General features: G+C 48.4%; 5 protein-coding genes across 5 annotated transcripts; 2 read left to right on the forward strand and 3 right to left on the reverse strand.

Moving 5' to 3' along the window:
- Nucleotides 1-1,088: 1,088 nt before the first annotated feature.
- Nucleotides 1,089-1,718, forward strand: FSUBG_2251 (uncharacterized protein; the record flags this gene model as incomplete). Its single annotated transcript, XM_036680004.1, has 1 exon — nucleotides 1,089-1,718. The coding sequence occupies one exon, from the start codon at nucleotides 1,089-1,091 to the stop codon at nucleotides 1,716-1,718; it is 630 nt and encodes a 209-aa protein (XP_036542171.1).
- Nucleotides 1,719-3,293: 1,575 nt separating this feature from the next.
- On the reverse strand, nucleotides 3,294-4,127 carry FSUBG_2252 (kinase-like domain protein; the record flags this gene model as incomplete). The annotated part of the gene is made up of 1 exon (XM_036680005.1): nucleotides 3,294-4,127. One exon carries the CDS (start codon nucleotides 4,125-4,127, stop codon nucleotides 3,294-3,296), a length of 834 nt encoding a protein of 277 aa, XP_036542172.1.
- Nucleotides 4,128-5,131: 1,004 nt separating this feature from the next.
- FSUBG_2253 (DNA helicase) lies at nucleotides 5,132-7,731 on the reverse strand (the record flags this gene model as incomplete). The annotated part of the gene is made up of 3 exons (XM_036680006.1): nucleotides 5,132-6,004; nucleotides 6,058-7,439; nucleotides 7,494-7,731. 3 exons carry the CDS (start codon nucleotides 7,729-7,731, stop codon nucleotides 5,132-5,134), a joined length of 2,493 nt encoding a protein of 830 aa, XP_036542173.1.
- Nucleotides 7,732-8,709: 978 nt separating this feature from the next.
- On the forward strand, nucleotides 8,710-9,831 carry FSUBG_2254 (uncharacterized protein; the record flags this gene model as incomplete). The annotated part of the gene is made up of 1 exon (XM_036680007.1): nucleotides 8,710-9,831. The coding sequence occupies one exon, from the start codon at nucleotides 8,710-8,712 to the stop codon at nucleotides 9,829-9,831; it is 1,122 nt and encodes a 373-aa protein (XP_036542174.1).
- A 2,653-nt stretch (nucleotides 9,832-12,484) lies between these two features.
- FSUBG_2255 (phenylacetyl ligase) lies at nucleotides 12,485-16,492 on the reverse strand (the record flags this gene model as incomplete). Its single annotated transcript, XM_036680008.1, has 13 exons — nucleotides 12,485-12,817; nucleotides 12,882-13,219; nucleotides 13,271-13,433; nucleotides 13,480-13,737; nucleotides 13,787-14,152; nucleotides 14,202-14,437; nucleotides 14,484-14,718; nucleotides 15,087-15,457; nucleotides 15,505-15,635; nucleotides 15,682-15,905; nucleotides 15,956-16,194; nucleotides 16,242-16,278; nucleotides 16,334-16,492. 13 exons carry the CDS (start codon nucleotides 16,490-16,492, stop codon nucleotides 12,485-12,487), a joined length of 3,090 nt encoding a protein of 1,029 aa, XP_036542175.1.
- Nucleotides 16,493-17,950: the final 1,458 nt, after the last annotated feature.

Below are 17,950 nucleotides of genomic sequence, written 5' to 3' on the forward strand. Positions count from 1 at the left end.
GAATACAAAAAGAAATACTTCTCAATCGAGAACAGAGCAAAAGAGTGGTTCCGCCCGGGATCGAACCGGGGACCTTCTCGGTGTTAACGAGATGCCATAACCAACTAGACCACGGAACCGGCCTATGATTGGATGATTGATGCATCGCCAAGGAGTTCTCAAGTTACTGGCCGTTTCATCTCGTCAGTCTGTTGTTTGAGAAATTCTCTCGTGGCTTCAGGATCATGCCCAAGGTCTTGAGTTAGTGCCGTGACTGGGGTTTCTGCGTCTTCTTCAGTTGCTCTGAGTCAGAATGGAAGTGGATAGAGAGACGTAGGAGGGGCAGGGTCTTTCTGAAAATCAAAGCTTGCACGTCAATATCCGTTTGTTTAGAAAACAACATAAGGAGAAAGTTATGTCAATTTCCAACACGTATTCCTCGGCATCGCAACGACAATAACTTCTATAGAACCGAACACGAGGTGGTCCTTGCAAATAGGCAGAAGTAGTCCGATATCGCTCAATCTCACTTGTGTAACAATAGGTAGTGGATCTGCCCCGGACCAAACAACACAGGGGCAAGGGACCTTGATCGATGTAATGGCAGGATTGGTAGACCCTTGGAGACTGTTACTTGAGACCCCACTCATCTCTTCTTCCTCTGATCCACTCACTCATCTTGACGGACTCTGAATCCCTAATCTTTACTTTTGGCTTACGTCTTGTTGCGCGGGAGCCCAACTTTGAATCATTTTGACATTTTTATGTGCTCTTTTGCTCAACATATCTTTTGCCAAGTCTTGCTATTGCTGTATCTTGCTTTCGTGCAGTGAAGGCTCAAGGGAAAGCGTTGTGTTTGTTGTTAACGACTTGTAGCTAAGAGCTTATAATCACCACATTGGGCTTGTTGGCGAGTCTATGTTGCGAACTGACTCAGAAGCTTGACTGACGTCTTCGGGAGTGTTTCGGTGAAGAACCAGTAGGGAGCAAGAACCTTGAAGTCTGTCTTGCATTTCTTTGCCTCCGTACGGGCCGAAGTTGCTCGTCACAAGACAAAGAGTATCTCTAACGTTCGACCTAACTCCCTGCGAGGAACAACCCGGAAAAAGATGTCTGAGCCCTCTTTCGAACAGAAGGACACAGAGTCCGTCTCCTCAGTCGACAGCTTTGACCCAGCCCCAACTCTGGTCTCCAAGACAATCACCAGAGAAGAAGCACTCGAACATACCAGCGAGAACATCAACAAGATGGGCAAGTCAAAATTCGTTGACAAACTCTTGAAGCCAGCGGTATCGAAGTGGCTGGCCGAGCCCATCCTTCGCGTTCTTCCTCCCGAGATGAAGCACACCGTTCATACCTGGTGCTTGAGTCACGACCCGATGTGGTTTAACAAACTTTCCGAGTTCATCGACGAAGATATCTCCGAATGGGAGTATACTGTTGAGGTATCCAGCCGACGGAAGGACATGGCCTTCTGTGGCATGGGCGCGGACATCCTTCGCTTCTACGTTGCAGATCTGAAGCCCTTGCGTAAGGGACTTCCAGAGCCGGAGCGTCGAGAGGTTGTCAACAAAGTCCGTCGGGGAGTCGCCCTCTTCGCTGACTTTCATGATGAGAAGATGAAAGCGATGGAACGCGAGGCGCACGAGCTTGTGGAGCAGGAGCGAGAATCGATGGAGATCGAGCGCAGCGCTTTCACCACTGCGTTTGAGCTGCAGAATGAAGCCATCGCTGACTAGAGAGCTGGGATGGCGTTCTCGCTTCAGAGCCTGCAGCATACATTGCACCAGGGTCCGCAGATGTTTCCGTGCATCGAGCGGCGCTGGTACCGAAGTTTGGCAAAGACTGGAAGTGTTCCGGAAAGTCTTCGTCGTCTTGTCGAGTATCATTGTAGCTCAGATGAGGCGTTCCGTCTGGCTCAGCTTGAGGAGGCTTTCCGCATGGGAGAAACGATAGGTTCTTGAGAATGTTAATGGTCGCGTAAGTTCGGTCGCTTATCCTGGAGATTGGTGTCGAGAATGTGGCTGACATAACTGTGAAGTTCTAGGACCGCGATGGGAGATTCGCATCGAGATATCAGATAAGGCTTATGAAGGGAAGGGCAGCGAAACCCCTGTGAGCATTGAAGCTCCTTTTGGAGTTGCAAAGTGCCATTGTAGGGGATGGTGTAAGAAGGGAGTCAGAGAGGTGGCAGTGAATCGTGGCTGCGATGGAAGCAGCCTTGGTTGACGAAGGGTGGATTCTAGATGGCGAGGCTGTAAGATACAGCGATGGCTTTGAGAAGGCACCAAAACTGAGAGAACTTTGAGGAGGTGAAATGAATGGCCTGTTGATGTGTTTGATAGCTCTATCTCAGTGATATATCAAATTGGTTTCATATGCTCGGTAAGCCATCTTCAGTTGTTTCATGAGGAAGCGGGGACAGTTGACCCTCTCGAGAGTGACAGAAACAACATAAGTGTGCTCGCTGCTAGTTCTATATAATCTGGAATAATGCAAACTGCTTTCAATAAAGAAATCCCGGGTAGTGTAGGTAGCATCACACGATCGCTTGGCACGATCCTCTTCGGGGGGGCTGTTCTGTATTCCATCAAATAGCCAAGCGAAACTCCCGTGGGCGCATGGGTTCGGCTCATATCCCGGGAAATACCGTTTTATATTTTTTCATTTTGTAAATAGTTGTTGTATTCTTTTTGGACTAAGCTCTCTTCGCTGAACAGGCTTTGTTCAACAAGTGTATTTTATATCTCCCCCTTTCTAATATTATCTCTTTACTATACTGTGTTTATCCCTTCTCCTTGAGCTATTAGATTTAGACTCACGTTACTCTTGTGATATAGACTCACGTTACAGTTGTGATATTCACTCATTCATTTTCTGCCGAGGTTGAGGGCGAAACGCGGCGGAGAGAGCTTAATGGTGATATGATATAGCGTCGGGCTGGATCTCGCAAATTTCAGAGGACTGGAGCCAATACGTCGGATGTTACGCTGGTTATAAGCCGTATGAGAAGAGAACATTTCATGTCACAATGTCTTGCCCAGCGTAGGCAACGCATCTAATCAACATAACACAACATTCATTACGTCTGAAAACTTATCATGGCCGACATATCACTGGTCCCCAACGCGATCGAGGATGTGGGCAGCGCAAAAGAGTTGGCAGACGTTGGAAGAGACTTGTTAGACTAGCAGCATTTCTCTTAGTGATTTGTTCTGACGATGCTGGCAGATCTTATGGTGGAGTTTGGTTGTATCTGCAGCTAGCCTCCCCTTAACCCCTAAGCTAATGCCGGCATGTATATCCTGGTTCTGTCATTCATAAGCGGGTTCCGCCCCACCCCGGAAACTCGAGTCTTCAAGGCTGCTCTTGAGGGTGCTCATCTCGTCCTCGAGCTCCAAGGGCGAACAGTCTCGCTTCGCCATCTCAAAGTCTACAAGAACCACGTCATACCCATCCCGCACAAGAAAGTTGTGTTTGTTGATATCGCCAAGCTTGATGCCAAGCTCATGCAACCGACCTAAAGCCTTCTTGCAGTCATCGATATCTGCTGGCCCAGCAGCTCTCGCGCCTTCCACCCACTCAGCAACGAAGCCAACCACCCGCCCATCTTTGCCCTCAGTGAGGTGGCCTAGAAACCTAGGACCGATTCCGCTGCAACTAATCCATTGATAGGCGGCCGTCTCGACCTCCATGGAGGGGATTTCCCAGGGCCAGACCGCAAGTTTAATAAGCACGGGTTTGCCGCCCTCAACCTTAGGATGTGTCGAGATATGGACTCGTTGCCTCACTCGCTCTTGTCGCGTGAATTCTAACTCATTGAGTTTCACGGGATGCCAACAGTTCTTTATCCCGGCAAGTTGTACTGTCTCGGTCCTGACAAAGGTAGCCTTCCCCGCCTGGGGGTCCCTAGCTACAAAGCCCTGGTTCCAATCTCCAGTTGGAAATGATGGGAAAAGCTCGCCAAGCAGGGTGGGCTCGAAAGTACGGTCGTCCTCGGCCCCGCAAAACGTGCCTGGTGCTGTGGATATGTACTTCACATGTTGCCCGTCGACGAGGAAGCGATAATCACTATCACTCGAGTCGTCGTCGTCAATGAGACATGCGAGAAGCCGGACGTTTGTGTTCCTTTCTTGAGGCGCCATCATTGCGGAGAAGCAGTGCTGAGGCGATAGGAGATGGCTGCGGATCGGTGATGAAGCGCTATGTAGATGCTAGCTGTGCAGTATGACTACTTGAGAAGGCGTGATCTGACAGGAGTTATTGAGAACTGGACAGTGCGCCGAGCTGAAAGATCAGAGCCTCGGACGGCCTGGAGCGCGAAACAATAAATTATCTGAGTGGCTCAGCGATGCCGTGCTCCGAGTGGCGGAATAGACGTTAAAAAGGGAGAAGTGTGAGTATACGCGCTGTGGAAGCTGGTTTTTGATGGCGGGCTTGCATTTACTTACCCTACGTGCCGCCCAAGGTGAGGTGAGGTGCGTGCGTGATGCAAGGCTCCCTCCCCAAGGACCCAGGATCAAACACCCGCTGATAAATGGCCGCGATACCTCACTGAAGCACTCTAGCAGCAACGCGCTGGTCTGGAGCTATTGCCTGAAGCGGTGTCTGGCGGCAGAATAAGTGAGACATTGACTGGCGGGAATCACGCACCTCACCGAAAAAGCCAGCCTTACTTCAGGCGTTCCATGTCTTAGACTTTACCTTGGTTAACTCACATGGCCCTTTCAATTTGCACGAAACCTATGCATTAACTTAATGATATATCAAAGCTTTTGGTGCTACACAAGTATCCAATCGGACGGAGCCTTGCCATTGCAAGACCCTTTGCCTCCTTTTCTTTGTGCTGTTCCACGCTGAGCCCTCGCTGCTTGTCTCCACTACATGTCATTGCTTTCTATTCTATGTCAGCCTTAGTATAATCAACTTGCCCTGGTTTCTTCAAGAATTCATACTACTCTAATGCCATCTCAAGGCTAAAGGAATTTCGGACTCTATTCTGGGATCTTGATAAATTGCATAAAGACTTTACTGAGTTTCTCAATTTTAACAAAGGCCGTCCTTAAGACCACCCTAAAGCTTCATAATATTTGACCAGTTTAGTCGTACTCCATACCCTTCCATGTGTATTGTACTACACAGCCAAATCTCATCAACCACGAACACGATAGACAGGCCAGCCAGTGGCAGTGAGAAACTCAAGCGCCGACTTCCGAGCATCATCCCCGAACCTGTTCCGAAAGTTTCGGTAGTTATCCATGTCATGGTAGCTCTTCACCTCTAGCGGAACAAATTCTTCATCGCCGGCAAGAAGGCAGGGCAAGAGTGTATTACCCCAGACAGAGTACAGATCGCCACGGCTCATGTGGCCAGCTTCGTCAACGGCGATGCCCCGAGCCCGCTCTACCTTCCATTTCTTGAGATGATCCTCGGTGTGGGCTAAAGATGGGGTCGTACAGACAATGTCGGCGTTATCGATGAGCATCTTCATCAGTGCCATGATTTCAGCGTCTCCAACGGTTTTGCCAGCCACGTACTCTTCCCACGAAATCTTGCCAGATACCCGTTCGAGGAGAGGGGCAAGCATATCTATTCTTGCAACTAACACCTGGAATTCGTGTAGGATTTTCCTATCGTCCTTGTGCAGCAGTGGGAGAGAGTCGGAGCCAAGGCAGACACGAAGCCAAAATGTGGCCGAGAGATGGAGCTTCCAGTCCAACTTAACGCCCCATTCATCACAGCCGACCGCTTCATCACCGAGGTGAGGGTATTGAAGTAAACGCTTGAAGGCTTCGCATTCAACCTGAAGTTGAAAGCCACGGATGATCAGAGGAGCTCGGCTACTAGCTTCCTGGCCCCTTCCGATGTTGTACTTGCTTGCGACGCTGCGAGAGACAACATAGAGGTCAGAAGCGAACTCGCTGACGGCGTCAGGAGTCGGACCACTTGCCATGACGGTTCGCACGGTGGCATGCATCGCAAGAACCGCCACGGGGAGAACGGCGGTATCGTTGATATTGGTTACCTACATTTCTCGTCAGTATGTAAGAAATATGAGTTGAAGGGCTAAATCCTCACAGTTTTGATAATACCAAACCCTAAAGGACGGTTGCTGAGGTAGTAACGAAGCGGACACTGGTCAGCCCCAGAAACCTCGGACAGTAGAGCATCAGACCAGCCGCTTCTACCATTCTCTTTGAGAAAGTTGACAAACGGTAGCATAGGTAAAGCTAATCGTTCGCGCTGGCCACCAATATTCACATCTCCCATGTGGCCTGACATTTCCTTCACGGCCGGGTCTGCGGCCACCATCGTCTTCCAGAAACCATCGCCTCGGAGGAGATCTCTGTGAAGACTCATCATCAATGCCTTATTGCCGGTGCTAAGCTCTGGGGCTTCGCGGCCTTGATCACAGAAGAGGTGATTTGGGGTGGCGGATGGTAACAGGTCACAAATAGCGTCGACTTGGCGCTTGGCATCATGAAGCTGAAGGTCCCATTCAAACGAAACGCGGTTATAATGCGATTGGTCGGTTTCATAGGCAGCGTCGGCTTCCTCGCGGCTGTCAAACTCCTTGAGGCCCAGTTGGGGCTGAACCGGCTCGATTACCTTGATAACGAAATCCTTCTCAGTGAGAGGATGCCGTTTGAGCAATCTGACTTCATCAGGATCGTGACAGATGCGGGCTGACCAGCGTTCGGAAAGATCTTCCGTCCATGACTCGGGGATTTCATCGGGCCCGGGGTGAACTACCAGCTTCATCGTGCCGTTGATACAGGCTTGAGACCATGCTGGTTGCTTCCAAAGCCCCGGTTCCATCTTCACGATGGCTAACCATCTTTTTGACTGCCGGCTTGCGGGATGCTTAACGAAGTACGCGGAGCCCGTTTTGGTAGTCATGTCGAGACACCATTTCTGAATCCACATAAAGTCCTGGACTATGCTCTGTGTGAGAGCAGTCACATGAGAGGCGTCGGTTTCAAAGCTCCAGGCAGTCTGGAAGCGGTGGCCTTTGATCTCATGGAGCTGCTTCATATACCTTTCCAAGTCCCATGATTGGTCCGAACCATAGCCGTAGTCGAAGCTGGGTGCTAAGCTGGCCACACTCCAATTTGACATCATGGCAGTGTCTATCTTAGCAGCAAGGAAGCAAAAGTGCCGCTGTTGGAAGATATCCAGGAGGCTAAGCCCGTGCAGGACGGGTGCCGTATCAGGAGATCGCAGCCAATCTTCAGCCGGATGACCTGGGTTTGAATATGGAATTCCAAATCTATTGACGGAGACTGCTGTGTTCTCGCCAAGGAAGACCTCAACCCAACTCATATGCTTCTTGGCTTTAGGGTATCTCGCAATTTCCTCTACATCCGCTGCCCGGTACGTGATCTTAATGTCATCGCGGGGAAATTTGACCGTGAGTTTTCGTGAGTTGCTGGGATTGACCTTGCGGCTTGAATCGTCGACTTGTCAGAATTGTTAGCGTGTCGTTATTGAACAACATAATCAAAAGAGCTCACCGTCATGACATTTTCCAAAACCTATGGCCTCAACCTCGTCCGGCAACGGAAACTCGATCACGAAGCTAAGGTATGAATCCTTATCTGGGGTTCTCACAGCGCGCAGATAGGTGGAAATACTGGTGGCGATGCCGAGTTCCTTGCCGCCGAAAGGTTCGCCATTGATCTGAAGAACACATGGTGTTTTCAGCGTGGGAGGAAGGTTATACTTTGGAGCTACGGCTTGCTTTCTGGGCATGCTGATGGTGATGTGGGTGGTTTGAGAATTTAGAGAAGAGTTAAAAAGGCTGAAGAGGGGCAGGATTAGAATCGCCATGCGCCTCGCAATTACCTAAGCGAAGCCTGCTGGTGCACGAGGAGGGTCGTTGAGCGCTAGGGGTTGGCAGACAGCTGGCGAACACCGCTACCCACGCGTACCAGTCAAGGGAACGTTAAATAAAAAATGAAGTCTTTCAAGTGCCAGACTTGCTTTGCTGCAACTCTGCTTCTCATATTTGGCAGCCAGTTTGTATCGTCTTCGTCAACGAAGCTACTCACACAATATTTTTCTCCTTTAACATAGAGAATTAGTATTCTATAAGTATAGATATTAAAATTTCTGTGTTTAATGCTCTCAAGATGGCGCTCAAGAACCCGCTCGGGGGTGGGCATAACTCCCTGCACCAGTCGGCCACTTTTGTCATACAGCTTGTAGACGCGGGAGGTTCTTAGCCACTGATTATTTAGCTCTTTGCAATATGAATCGAAGACCAGGCGTGGATGTCAATCTTGAAGACAGCATGGGTGATATTGACGTTCAAAAGGAGGTCATGACCCTCGAGACTGAATGACAAGAAGGGCAACTTTACATAAATTTATAATTTAGGCAAAGTTTAGCAAATTACAGATAACTTTATAAGACCTTTAGGCTCCTTTAGAGTTCTTTAGTACCTTATTCTTCTATCAGAATGCTTGTTGCCTTAGTCTAAGGTCTTTGACCTCACTCGAATCTGGCCCCACATTTATCACACAGTGAATCAGTGCACCTAACTTCAACTCCAACCTCACAATATTTCAAGACTTTTCATGTTTTTTTCTTTCCAAATACATAAAAGCCTGTATAGCAATCTTGTGAGTGTTCTTCCAGCCTGTGTCTCCTATATTTCTAATCACCCGGTAAATCCTCTCCAGTCACCAACCTCTCAGCGCCACACGACCTGGCTGCAACGCGCCCGACATGGATCAAAATCAAAATGCACTCGCTCTGAGTATCAACGACGAAACCGTAGATATTCATGGCATTGGGGTTGACGTCTGCAAGAATATTCCCTATCGTCATATCATCCCGGCCAAGATACACAGGCTCCATGAAGCTATCACCGCCGATATCCTCCATTCAGCGGGGTTTCAAAAACATGAAGCAGAGAAATGCTTCAAGGCCATTCGGGAACGAATCTCCAGTAACCAACCGCTTCGGCATTCGACGCTTGATCAGTTCGAAGGGATGGGCTTTCTTCGACAGCATTCATCAAAAATCCTGAGAATACATGCGGGTACCAAGAAGATTGTTTGCCCACCAGCACATGTCATGGGCTGTGTGATTGCAGCAGTGGCCTACCGAAAACTGCAGCCTGCTCATGAAGGTTTCTTTCAAGAAAACAAAGACGTTGTTAAGGTGTTCGGCGAGCTCAATGGGATCCAGTGGTTATCCGTTGCTATTCAAGTGTGGGACAAAGTCAGGTCGTGTGCGTTCGTCATTGAATTGGACGAAAACAACGAGAACCCTGTTGCAGAAATCCGAACGGTGAATGGTGCGTCTCGTTGGGTTGTCACCACCAGAATGCCCGATATGAACAAATACGAGAGCGTGCTTCGCAATGCCTTCTGTCCCGCTGTTCAACCTTCTGGCCCAACTGTTCCAAAGCTAGAGTCAGATGACAACCTACTTCCATCTGTTGAGCCTAACGACGCCACAAACGAGCCGATTCCGATGAGCGATGACGATGAGACAGAGGACAATACTTTCACCTTACGCGACTTCACTCGGCAAATGAAGACTCTGGGAAAGAGACTGGCGACTCCAGATCGAGCCATTGCCAGACACGCACGAAGAGAAATCATGAAGAAGCCGGACCAGGTCGGACAACAAGAGGTCGGCGCACTTGGCCCACCAAAGGAGTATTTCGATTCCTACACCCACTTCAAGGATGTTTGGAAGACTTGTCTCCAAAACCGCGTTTCGATCCCGAACAGTCTTCGTGTTCTTGTCGATCATCACTGTACTCCCAGTCAGGTGTTTCACTTGATGGAGTTGGAGAAGGAACATCTTGCGGAGATGGAAATGGAAATTGATGGTTGATGAGAGGGTTTGGGGAGAGGGGCAGAACACAAGCCAAGTCCACGCCATGACAACTCGACAGGGCGCATTCAACAGCAGTAGTTTCCAAGATATTTGATGGTGTAAATTAGTTTATTCTCCTTGCCAAAAGACAGACTGTACAAACGTTTCTTCTATTCTCAGTGTAGTTATGTCATAATCGAGCATCTTGATTAATGGGTAAAGCTTGTGACATCTCAACGAAACATATCAAGGCAACACACTCAAAGATCCCAATTAACTTCAACACTTTGGAAAACAATATCATGAGAGTTATCTAAGCATATTCGTCATTTTGTCGCTCATGCATCAAGAGCCCTTGACTCATAAGTTGCAACAAAATCCAAGCTTGTTATAAAAGTCTTCTCACATATTGACTCTTCTTTCGGTCACTCTTCCTCTAAAGGAGTGTGGTAATAAGCTACTGGGGTACATGCCAATGCCTGAACTCCACTGAAATCGCAGAGACACATGTCTCTGCGGTGTGGTTTGACAGTGGTGCAGGGAGCACTGCCTGCCAGTGTCAGGAGCATCGATGTTCCGCGGTCAGTGATACAGCTGCGTAAGGTATATAGTCCCAAGTAAAACACCTCTAAGCAAATGGGACACGACAAAAAACGGGGATGTGGTCAGGTGGACAATTACCCAACCCTATGAGAAAGGTGGTCAGCACACAGATTCAACTCGGGGTTACACCTTTCGAACCCAGTCAATGACCCCTGACGAGGGCGAGACCAATCCTGGCCAAAATTTTTGGATTTTTTAATGCTTTGACATGGTAATAGTTCCTTTTCAGACCTACGAAAGCATTCCTTTCTCGTTTCGATAGGTAGACAGTGCATCGCTCAATCAATTATGATACTCTTAGCTTTGTGGTAGTTCGCGATGTGTTTTCTTATTCTACATATCACCGCATCGGACCGCGCACACAACATGACGTTCGCACTCGAATATCGCTTCTTTCATAAGCTCTACATTTTGGATATCGGACAGCATAATTGATTCGCACCGTGATAATTACAAAGCACATGGAGCCATGGTTTCGTTCCGAGCGCCAAACGCTGTGGCTTTCGATCACTTCTTGCTGACGCAACACTGCTTCCCTCCACTGGAGATCTCATTCAGCAATGACCAGAGTTGGCAATACATAATGGGCCTATCAAATTTAAATGCCACATTCCACTTACGATAATGCACCCGATTCGAGCGATAGACCGACGACCCTGAGAACGTCCTCGCTACTTGGTCCTGATCACATCTAGGGGCGCCTCATTGAATGTAATCGCGATTTTCAACTTCGATAAGCCGTGCTCTGATTATAAACTGCACCGAAGTCAGAGCTAGTTGAAATGCGAGTTGACTGAGCATCTGAAACTCCTGAATAATGTTTTCTTTGCCCTTGGCCATCTCTGGAAAGCCTAGACCAGCCTACACCACTATCTGAGGTCTAGCGCTCATCTTGCTCCGTTTCTTGAGCATTTTCTATGAGAAAAGGAATGAGAGCCAATCTTGTCGTTGAGAGGTCGAAGAGGTGAGGTTGTCGTGAGATGTTAAATTTATGGGTCTTGTTGATGGTGATAGGACGGAGGCCCACTTAGATCCACATCGGCCAACTACATCCCATCAACTCATCTCAGCCTCGAAGAACATTGAATTGAGGCAGACTTTATCCATCAATTCTTTATGTCACAACAGCGAGCAGTATAGGTCTTGGAAGTTGCGCCCATCTTATATACACTATATACGAGCAAGAATTCCCCCATCAGTGCACCCTGACTCGACAGCTCAACGTCAATGGAGAGTTCACCCAAAGGGCTCGTTGGACCAGCCTGATTTTGACGGCGATGGTACTTCAACACTCAACACGGTAATCCCAGAATTCCGCATGGAAGGTTCATTCTCAGAGTTGATTAATGACTTCGTCAGTCTCTCCACATAAGTCCGATATTCCCAGCAAAACGTCAACTTTGAATTCGCATCGCAAATTGTCGCCTCGTAGATACTGCAGCTCCTTTTGAAGTGGAGTTAAAGCCATATAATCATCGTGAGTATCATTCTGGCTTGGCCAATCTTCACCGCATTTCGGCAAAGTCATACACAGCGACCGCTCCTAGAATCCTCCAAGTTTCAATTCCTGCGCCCCATCTTCTTCTTAGCTCAGTAGGTGACTGATGATTTGGACGAAAACTAGATGCCAGAATACGCTTGGATGTGCAAGAGCTGGTGTTGGAGTGTCGAATGACTCAACAGGAATTTTCTAAATGAGGACTTATGGATTCAGGGGGAGTCAGTTATATATGAACTATTGTACTTTCTCTTTTCCCTTTCTTGCCGCCAAATTGCGAAACAATACAGAAAGTGTCTGATATTAGCGTGGATATGGAATCCTTTCTTGTGGTCGGGTGGAGCGCCTGGGTGTGGTTGTGATGTTGTTTTTACAAATCGGCAGTGAAGCCATTCCCATCGAACAACGATGAGGTTGCTTTTTCATCTTTAGGTAACGCGAGCAAGGGCATTCTGGCATTTGTTATGTTTACTCAAGGCCGTGTCCCTTGCGGCTTGTTTGACTAGATATGCGTAAAAGATCGTGTCCTACTAGTGCGAACAGGCAAACTGCATCCCTAACAATAAACAGCTAAAGCTTGGCCGCCAAACTCTTCCTTGCTTCCTTCTCTTTATCTCTCAGTAACCTTCGCAGAATCTTGCCACTGGGACTCTTTGGAATTGTCTCAATAAACTCAACGCCACCTCCAAGCCACTTGTATCTTTGCTTGTGATCCTCAACATGTTTGCAGATCGCGCGAGTAATAACATCATCGGATTGTCCACCACAAACATCCGACTTGACTACGTATGCCTTTGGGACCTCGCCGGCTTTGTCGTTGGGTGTTTGGATGACAGCGCAGTCTGAAACATATGGATGTGAGAGGAGATGGGCTTCGAGCTCTGCGGGCGCAACCTGGTGTCCCTTTCCACATGTCAGTCGCTATTGCTGGAGATCTAAGCTTGATGGGACTCTGAAGCAAACTTACATTGACCTTGATAAGCTCCTTGAGTCTATCAACCACTACGAGATGTTCATTCCCAGAAAGCGCTAGTCGAATGAGAACCTCGTCGCCAGTTCGAATCCAGCGACCGTCCTTCCTCCAGATGAAAGTCTCGGATGTAGCACGTTCGTTGTTCATGTAACCCAAGACCAACGAAGGAGTCTGCACAAGCAGCTCACCCGGTTTGTTGTACTCTGTGATCTCTTCTCCCGTTTCGATATCGATAATCATGGCCTTCGTAGAAGGCACCAAAGAGCCTGAGGATCCGATATCGATGTCATCTTCGCTTGTGGTGCAAACTACTGTACAGGTTTCGGTCAAACCTACACAAGTTAGCACTGGCTATGGTTCAGGTTGGGGTTTCAAGGGGATACCATATCCTTGTCCTACGCGCCACTTTGGATACTGTCTTTTCACTTCTTCAACAACTTCGGGGCCGAGAGGTGCAGCACCGGTGTACAGCCAGCGTACGGAGCTCAGGTCATACTTCGAACACAGGGCCTTGTTGTGGATGATACGAATAATAATCGGCGGGACCTATAGTCGTCAGAGTCTGGACTGTATGGCAGAGGTGACAACTTACGACAAACATGTGAGCAATCTTGTATTTCTGGACTGCAACCAAGGCCTTTTCCAGGTCAAACTCAGGCAGGACGACAACTTCGTCACCTCGGAAGGTACTGGCAAATGAAATGATGAGTAGTCCGTAAATATGGCTAAAGGGAAGAGCCCCAAGGCAGGCCTGCGTCTCGATTCCATCTTTCTGGCGAGAAACGCTTTCGTATGTCGTGAGTTGAAGGACGTTGGCGATGATGTTTCTATGGGAGATCATGACTGCTTTCTACCATCTGTGAGTAAACGAACAGGCCGCAACAGTCCCGTGCACTTACAGGAAGACCAGAGGTTCCGCTGGAGTAGCAGAGAAAGGCGACTTGCCTTGCACCTTGGCCTTTGACCCATTTCAGCGGTTCCAACTCTGGGAGCTCTGCGCCCTCCTTCACAAGGTCATCGAACGTTATGAACGGCAGTTTTGAGCTGTCGTCTGGCGTAGCTAGAATGAATATGCGATCTTGAGGAATGCCCACGGCCTTAGCTGCTTTGACGGCAATATCAAGACGGCTAGTGCATGTGAAGAGCGCTTTGACCCCAGATGATCGCAGTTGATGCTCCAGGTCAGAAGCAGAGTGTGCAGCGCTTGCGGGCGTGATAATTCCGTTGAGTCGGTGTACAGCTTGGGTAACTGAGAAGCTGTCAATCTGGAAACCATTAGTCATCCCTAAACAGAGTAGATCAAATTTCACCTACCGTGTTGACGGAAAAGATGGAGACCACCTTGTCCCATTCCACACCCTCATTAGGTGGAAAGTCAAGTCTTTTGGCGAGCGCACGGGCGAGGAAGTCGGCTCGCTGATGGCTCTCAGAGACGGAATATGTTCTTCCCGTGATGCCGCAAGTAAATGGGTTTCTTGATTTGGCGATTGGAAGTCGGCCGTAGTTTTCGCTTGTCATAAATTCGTGAAGGGAGATGGAATCAGGCGGGTCTACAAAAATGAGCGCTGTTTCTGTAAGCTGGGGACTAGTTCATACCGATTGGGAGCTTTGGCACCCATGATGGAGGTGTGAAGACCATTTTCGTGTAGTCTGAGTAAGTGGGAAATTGAGTTACCGTGATGTCTGGATTGATGTCTAGGTATGTGGGTGGGCCCGGAGGACGGTCTTTATAGTTGAGGGTTCGGATCAGAACCCCTTGAGTGAAAACCTTGCGGGGCAACAACGGTAATTGCAAGCGGCAAAGGAATCTGGAGCTAGGTCCAAAGATAGTCTGGGGTAAATAGTCCGTTGCATGCATTAGAGGTATTCGTTCTGACGACCTGCTGGGGCTCTTGAAGTTCGGCTTTAGGAAATCCGAAGGCCAAACGCGAACCCGAAACCCGAAAGCTTCGGATCACAGAACAACTTCGGATAAGAGTTTGAAAGGTCTTTAGAACATGAGGGAATCACCTCATCAATTACTTATGATACAAATTCATCAATTTCTATTGAGACATATTTTAGCTTCGTGACTGTTGGCCCAGCTTTTCGTGTATATACCGAAGTCGAATTGGTTATCTTGTTACCTGTATTACCCTTCACTCCCATGTCCCATGCTCCTCCGCATCGTTATTACTGTCTGGCAGTTGAAATACGAACTGTCGTTTCGTTCTTGACCATGATTCCACCAAATGGCGAACCAGTGTTGAATTCCTCAGAGCCATGATCATGAGCACGGCCAGTGACCGTTGACAAATTTCCTCGGTACCGATCCATAGCATGACTCTCGAAATCAGACAATGAACCGCGACCACCTTGATCGGAATCGGCAAGCTGATGAGTGGAGCTTGACTCGTCGTTGTCTTTGTTATTGGGAACGGTTGACAGTCGAATCGTGTTCTTGGTCTGACTGCGGCCGTGGCTGCGCCCGTAACTGTGACCGTAGCTATTGGAACCGGATCCAATGGTCGATGTTGGGTTGGTGCAAGTGAAGAGATATAGAATGGCAGGGCGGACGGTTGGCAGACAGGCTAAGCACGGTTAGTAAGTTCCCAGAGATGCAGACTTTGTTACATACTTGACACAGTGACAAGATTCACTTCGACAGAAGCCCAGACAACAATGGTGACCAAGTTCCAGGTTAGATCCTCCGACGTGGCATCAAACTGAGTCGAAGCCACGATGATGACCATGGCGGAAGCGCAAATGCTGCAAGGGTTAGAAAAACTCACACTGCGATAGCGTCGTCACTTACACAATACCAAACAGAAACATGAGCATGATACCGATCCTCTGAAAGACAGGTAGCTGTAGCTTACGGACCTGGAGAATCGGCAGGGCGATGATTGCTATGTCGAGCATAACGTGGACCAGGATAGTACCGAAAAAGAACTTTTTATCCTCAATGGCGCAAGAGCCTCCAGCAGAGGGATCCCAGAAGCGCTGCACTGGGATACAATGGAAGATGCCCATGAACGTCTATTACCGTTAGTCTCCTGTCCGGCGTAGTGTGCCGCAGGTGCACTCACTCGAATGATAATCCATATCAGTGAACAGCAGGCCAGGATCTGAATGGGCAGCTTGATATTGGTGACTCGGAACATGCGCCAGTAAAAACTCAAGATCGATCCTTTGGCGCAAAAGAGGGCAGTGGCGTAGAATAACTCGGCGACGTAGAGTATAAGACTGTTGTGCATCAATATTTCCGCCTTGGTCCCGTGACCATGAATGTCGTTGATATGAAGTCCAAGTCCAGCATCCTTGATCCCTGATCGAGGTTAGATCCGGTCGTTTCGAATATTGGTTGAGACGTACAGATAGGAATGATGACTACCCAAGCAATCGCTACAGACTTGTAGAAGTTAGTATACCCTTCAAAGTGGTGGCAGGTGTAGTCGCAAACTCACATAGCACCCAATGGCAAACCAATCATCCCACCAAAACTCAATCCTCGTAAGGCGTCGACTCAATAACCGCAACCCGATAAAAACCGTCGCAGCCCCAAACGTGATGAATTCCGAAATCCACAAATCAATCTGCTTCGACTCCCTCGGGGTCGTCTCCATCTTGTAATGGGCAAGTAACCTCTGTCGTCAAGACTCAGAAGCCAAAGAAAGAGAAGAATGAAAGAGGCGCATCAAATAGATTAGCGAACCGCCTGAGGGATCGTGCTATGATATACGACCTCTGCTCCCGCGGCAAATCATGGATCCAGGATCGACACGTACGTGCATTAGTGAATCCACAGATGTTTTGGACCGTTATGAACTAGACTTGTGAGTTAAGAACTAACTTGGGCGAGATATGTTCTATGCAGATCCAACGGCCGGCGTTATACTAAGCATCGGCATATGGCAATGCTATCATTCGCTGTCTATATAACTGGGCAGCAGCTGAGCACACGAGTCATCGGTTGCCAGCGGTGAACGGCATCTCCTTGCCCTGGTTTTTCAAGGATACGGGATTTGGGATTTCTTCAGTGCCGATCGTTTTGTGGGCTACTTGTGCCGCGAGTGGTGAGATATGTTAAGTGCCCCTGGCGCTAGTTGGGCTTCTCCAAGGATTGATCTGGGAGGGTCTCACGGGATACGGGGCTTCCGGTTGCATCGTGGAGAATACGAGGATCAACAAAGGTATAAAAAAACGAGCATTTAGATCTTGAACATACTGTTCTAGAAGATGTCCGGAAGCTCGAGATAGTATGACACATACGAGAACTAACAGCCACTACGATCCATTGTCTGTGCAATCCAACGGCATTCAGTGCTGCACATCTTTCACTAACTACTCCACATTGGGTGTCGTCAGCTCAAACTAAAACAAGGCTGCTTTTAATTTGCGCATCTACCGTTGGCCCGCTGAAACCCGACGGGCACTACGAGTCATTGACGAGACTAGATCTACAGCTACTATTTCTGACGAGTCAATCGGAGTGATTCTATATCGACGATCATCCTCAAACAGAGACTTTCCCTCCGAAAGGATGTGTCTTGACTTTCATCGGTATTTGAATTAGAGTTTGGGAAATGGGGTCTTGAAATGACCTTTGTGGACACCTACGGAGACGGGGAGAGCGGTTCGCTTCGGGGGTTAGGGATGATGCTTGACTATACGGGTTATCCTTGTTGTGAATGCATTACTTGGTCTCGAAACATTAGGGCAGAGCTTGGACTGTGAACCCCACCATAGCCCTGCTTGGTTTTTATAATCGATAATTGGGATATTTAAATATGTCATGGATTCGATGCCTTCGTTCTGGCCTAGTTATTAGGTCTTACAGGTAAGCCGTTGGAGATTGATACGTCTGTTGATTTCTGTAGCACCATGAGCAAAATGACTCTTGTACAAAATGTCAGCGAAACCAGACACTGACTCGAATAGTGCAATGACGAAACATATCCAATAGATAGAGTTTGACTCGTAACGTCGGTAAATTCTCGCACCGTCTCCAATTCAATAGTCCCGTCGGAGAATACAGGGATAAGACTCCAACTCCTACTCTTAACTCCAACACGCTCCTATAA

This window comes from Fusarium subglutinans (genome assembly GCF_013396075.1).
Source record: "Fusarium subglutinans strain NRRL 66333 chromosome Unknown NRRL66333_c0000019, whole genome shotgun sequence".
In the NCBI taxonomy this organism is placed as follows: domain Eukaryota; kingdom Fungi; phylum Ascomycota; class Sordariomycetes; order Hypocreales; family Nectriaceae; genus Fusarium; species Fusarium subglutinans.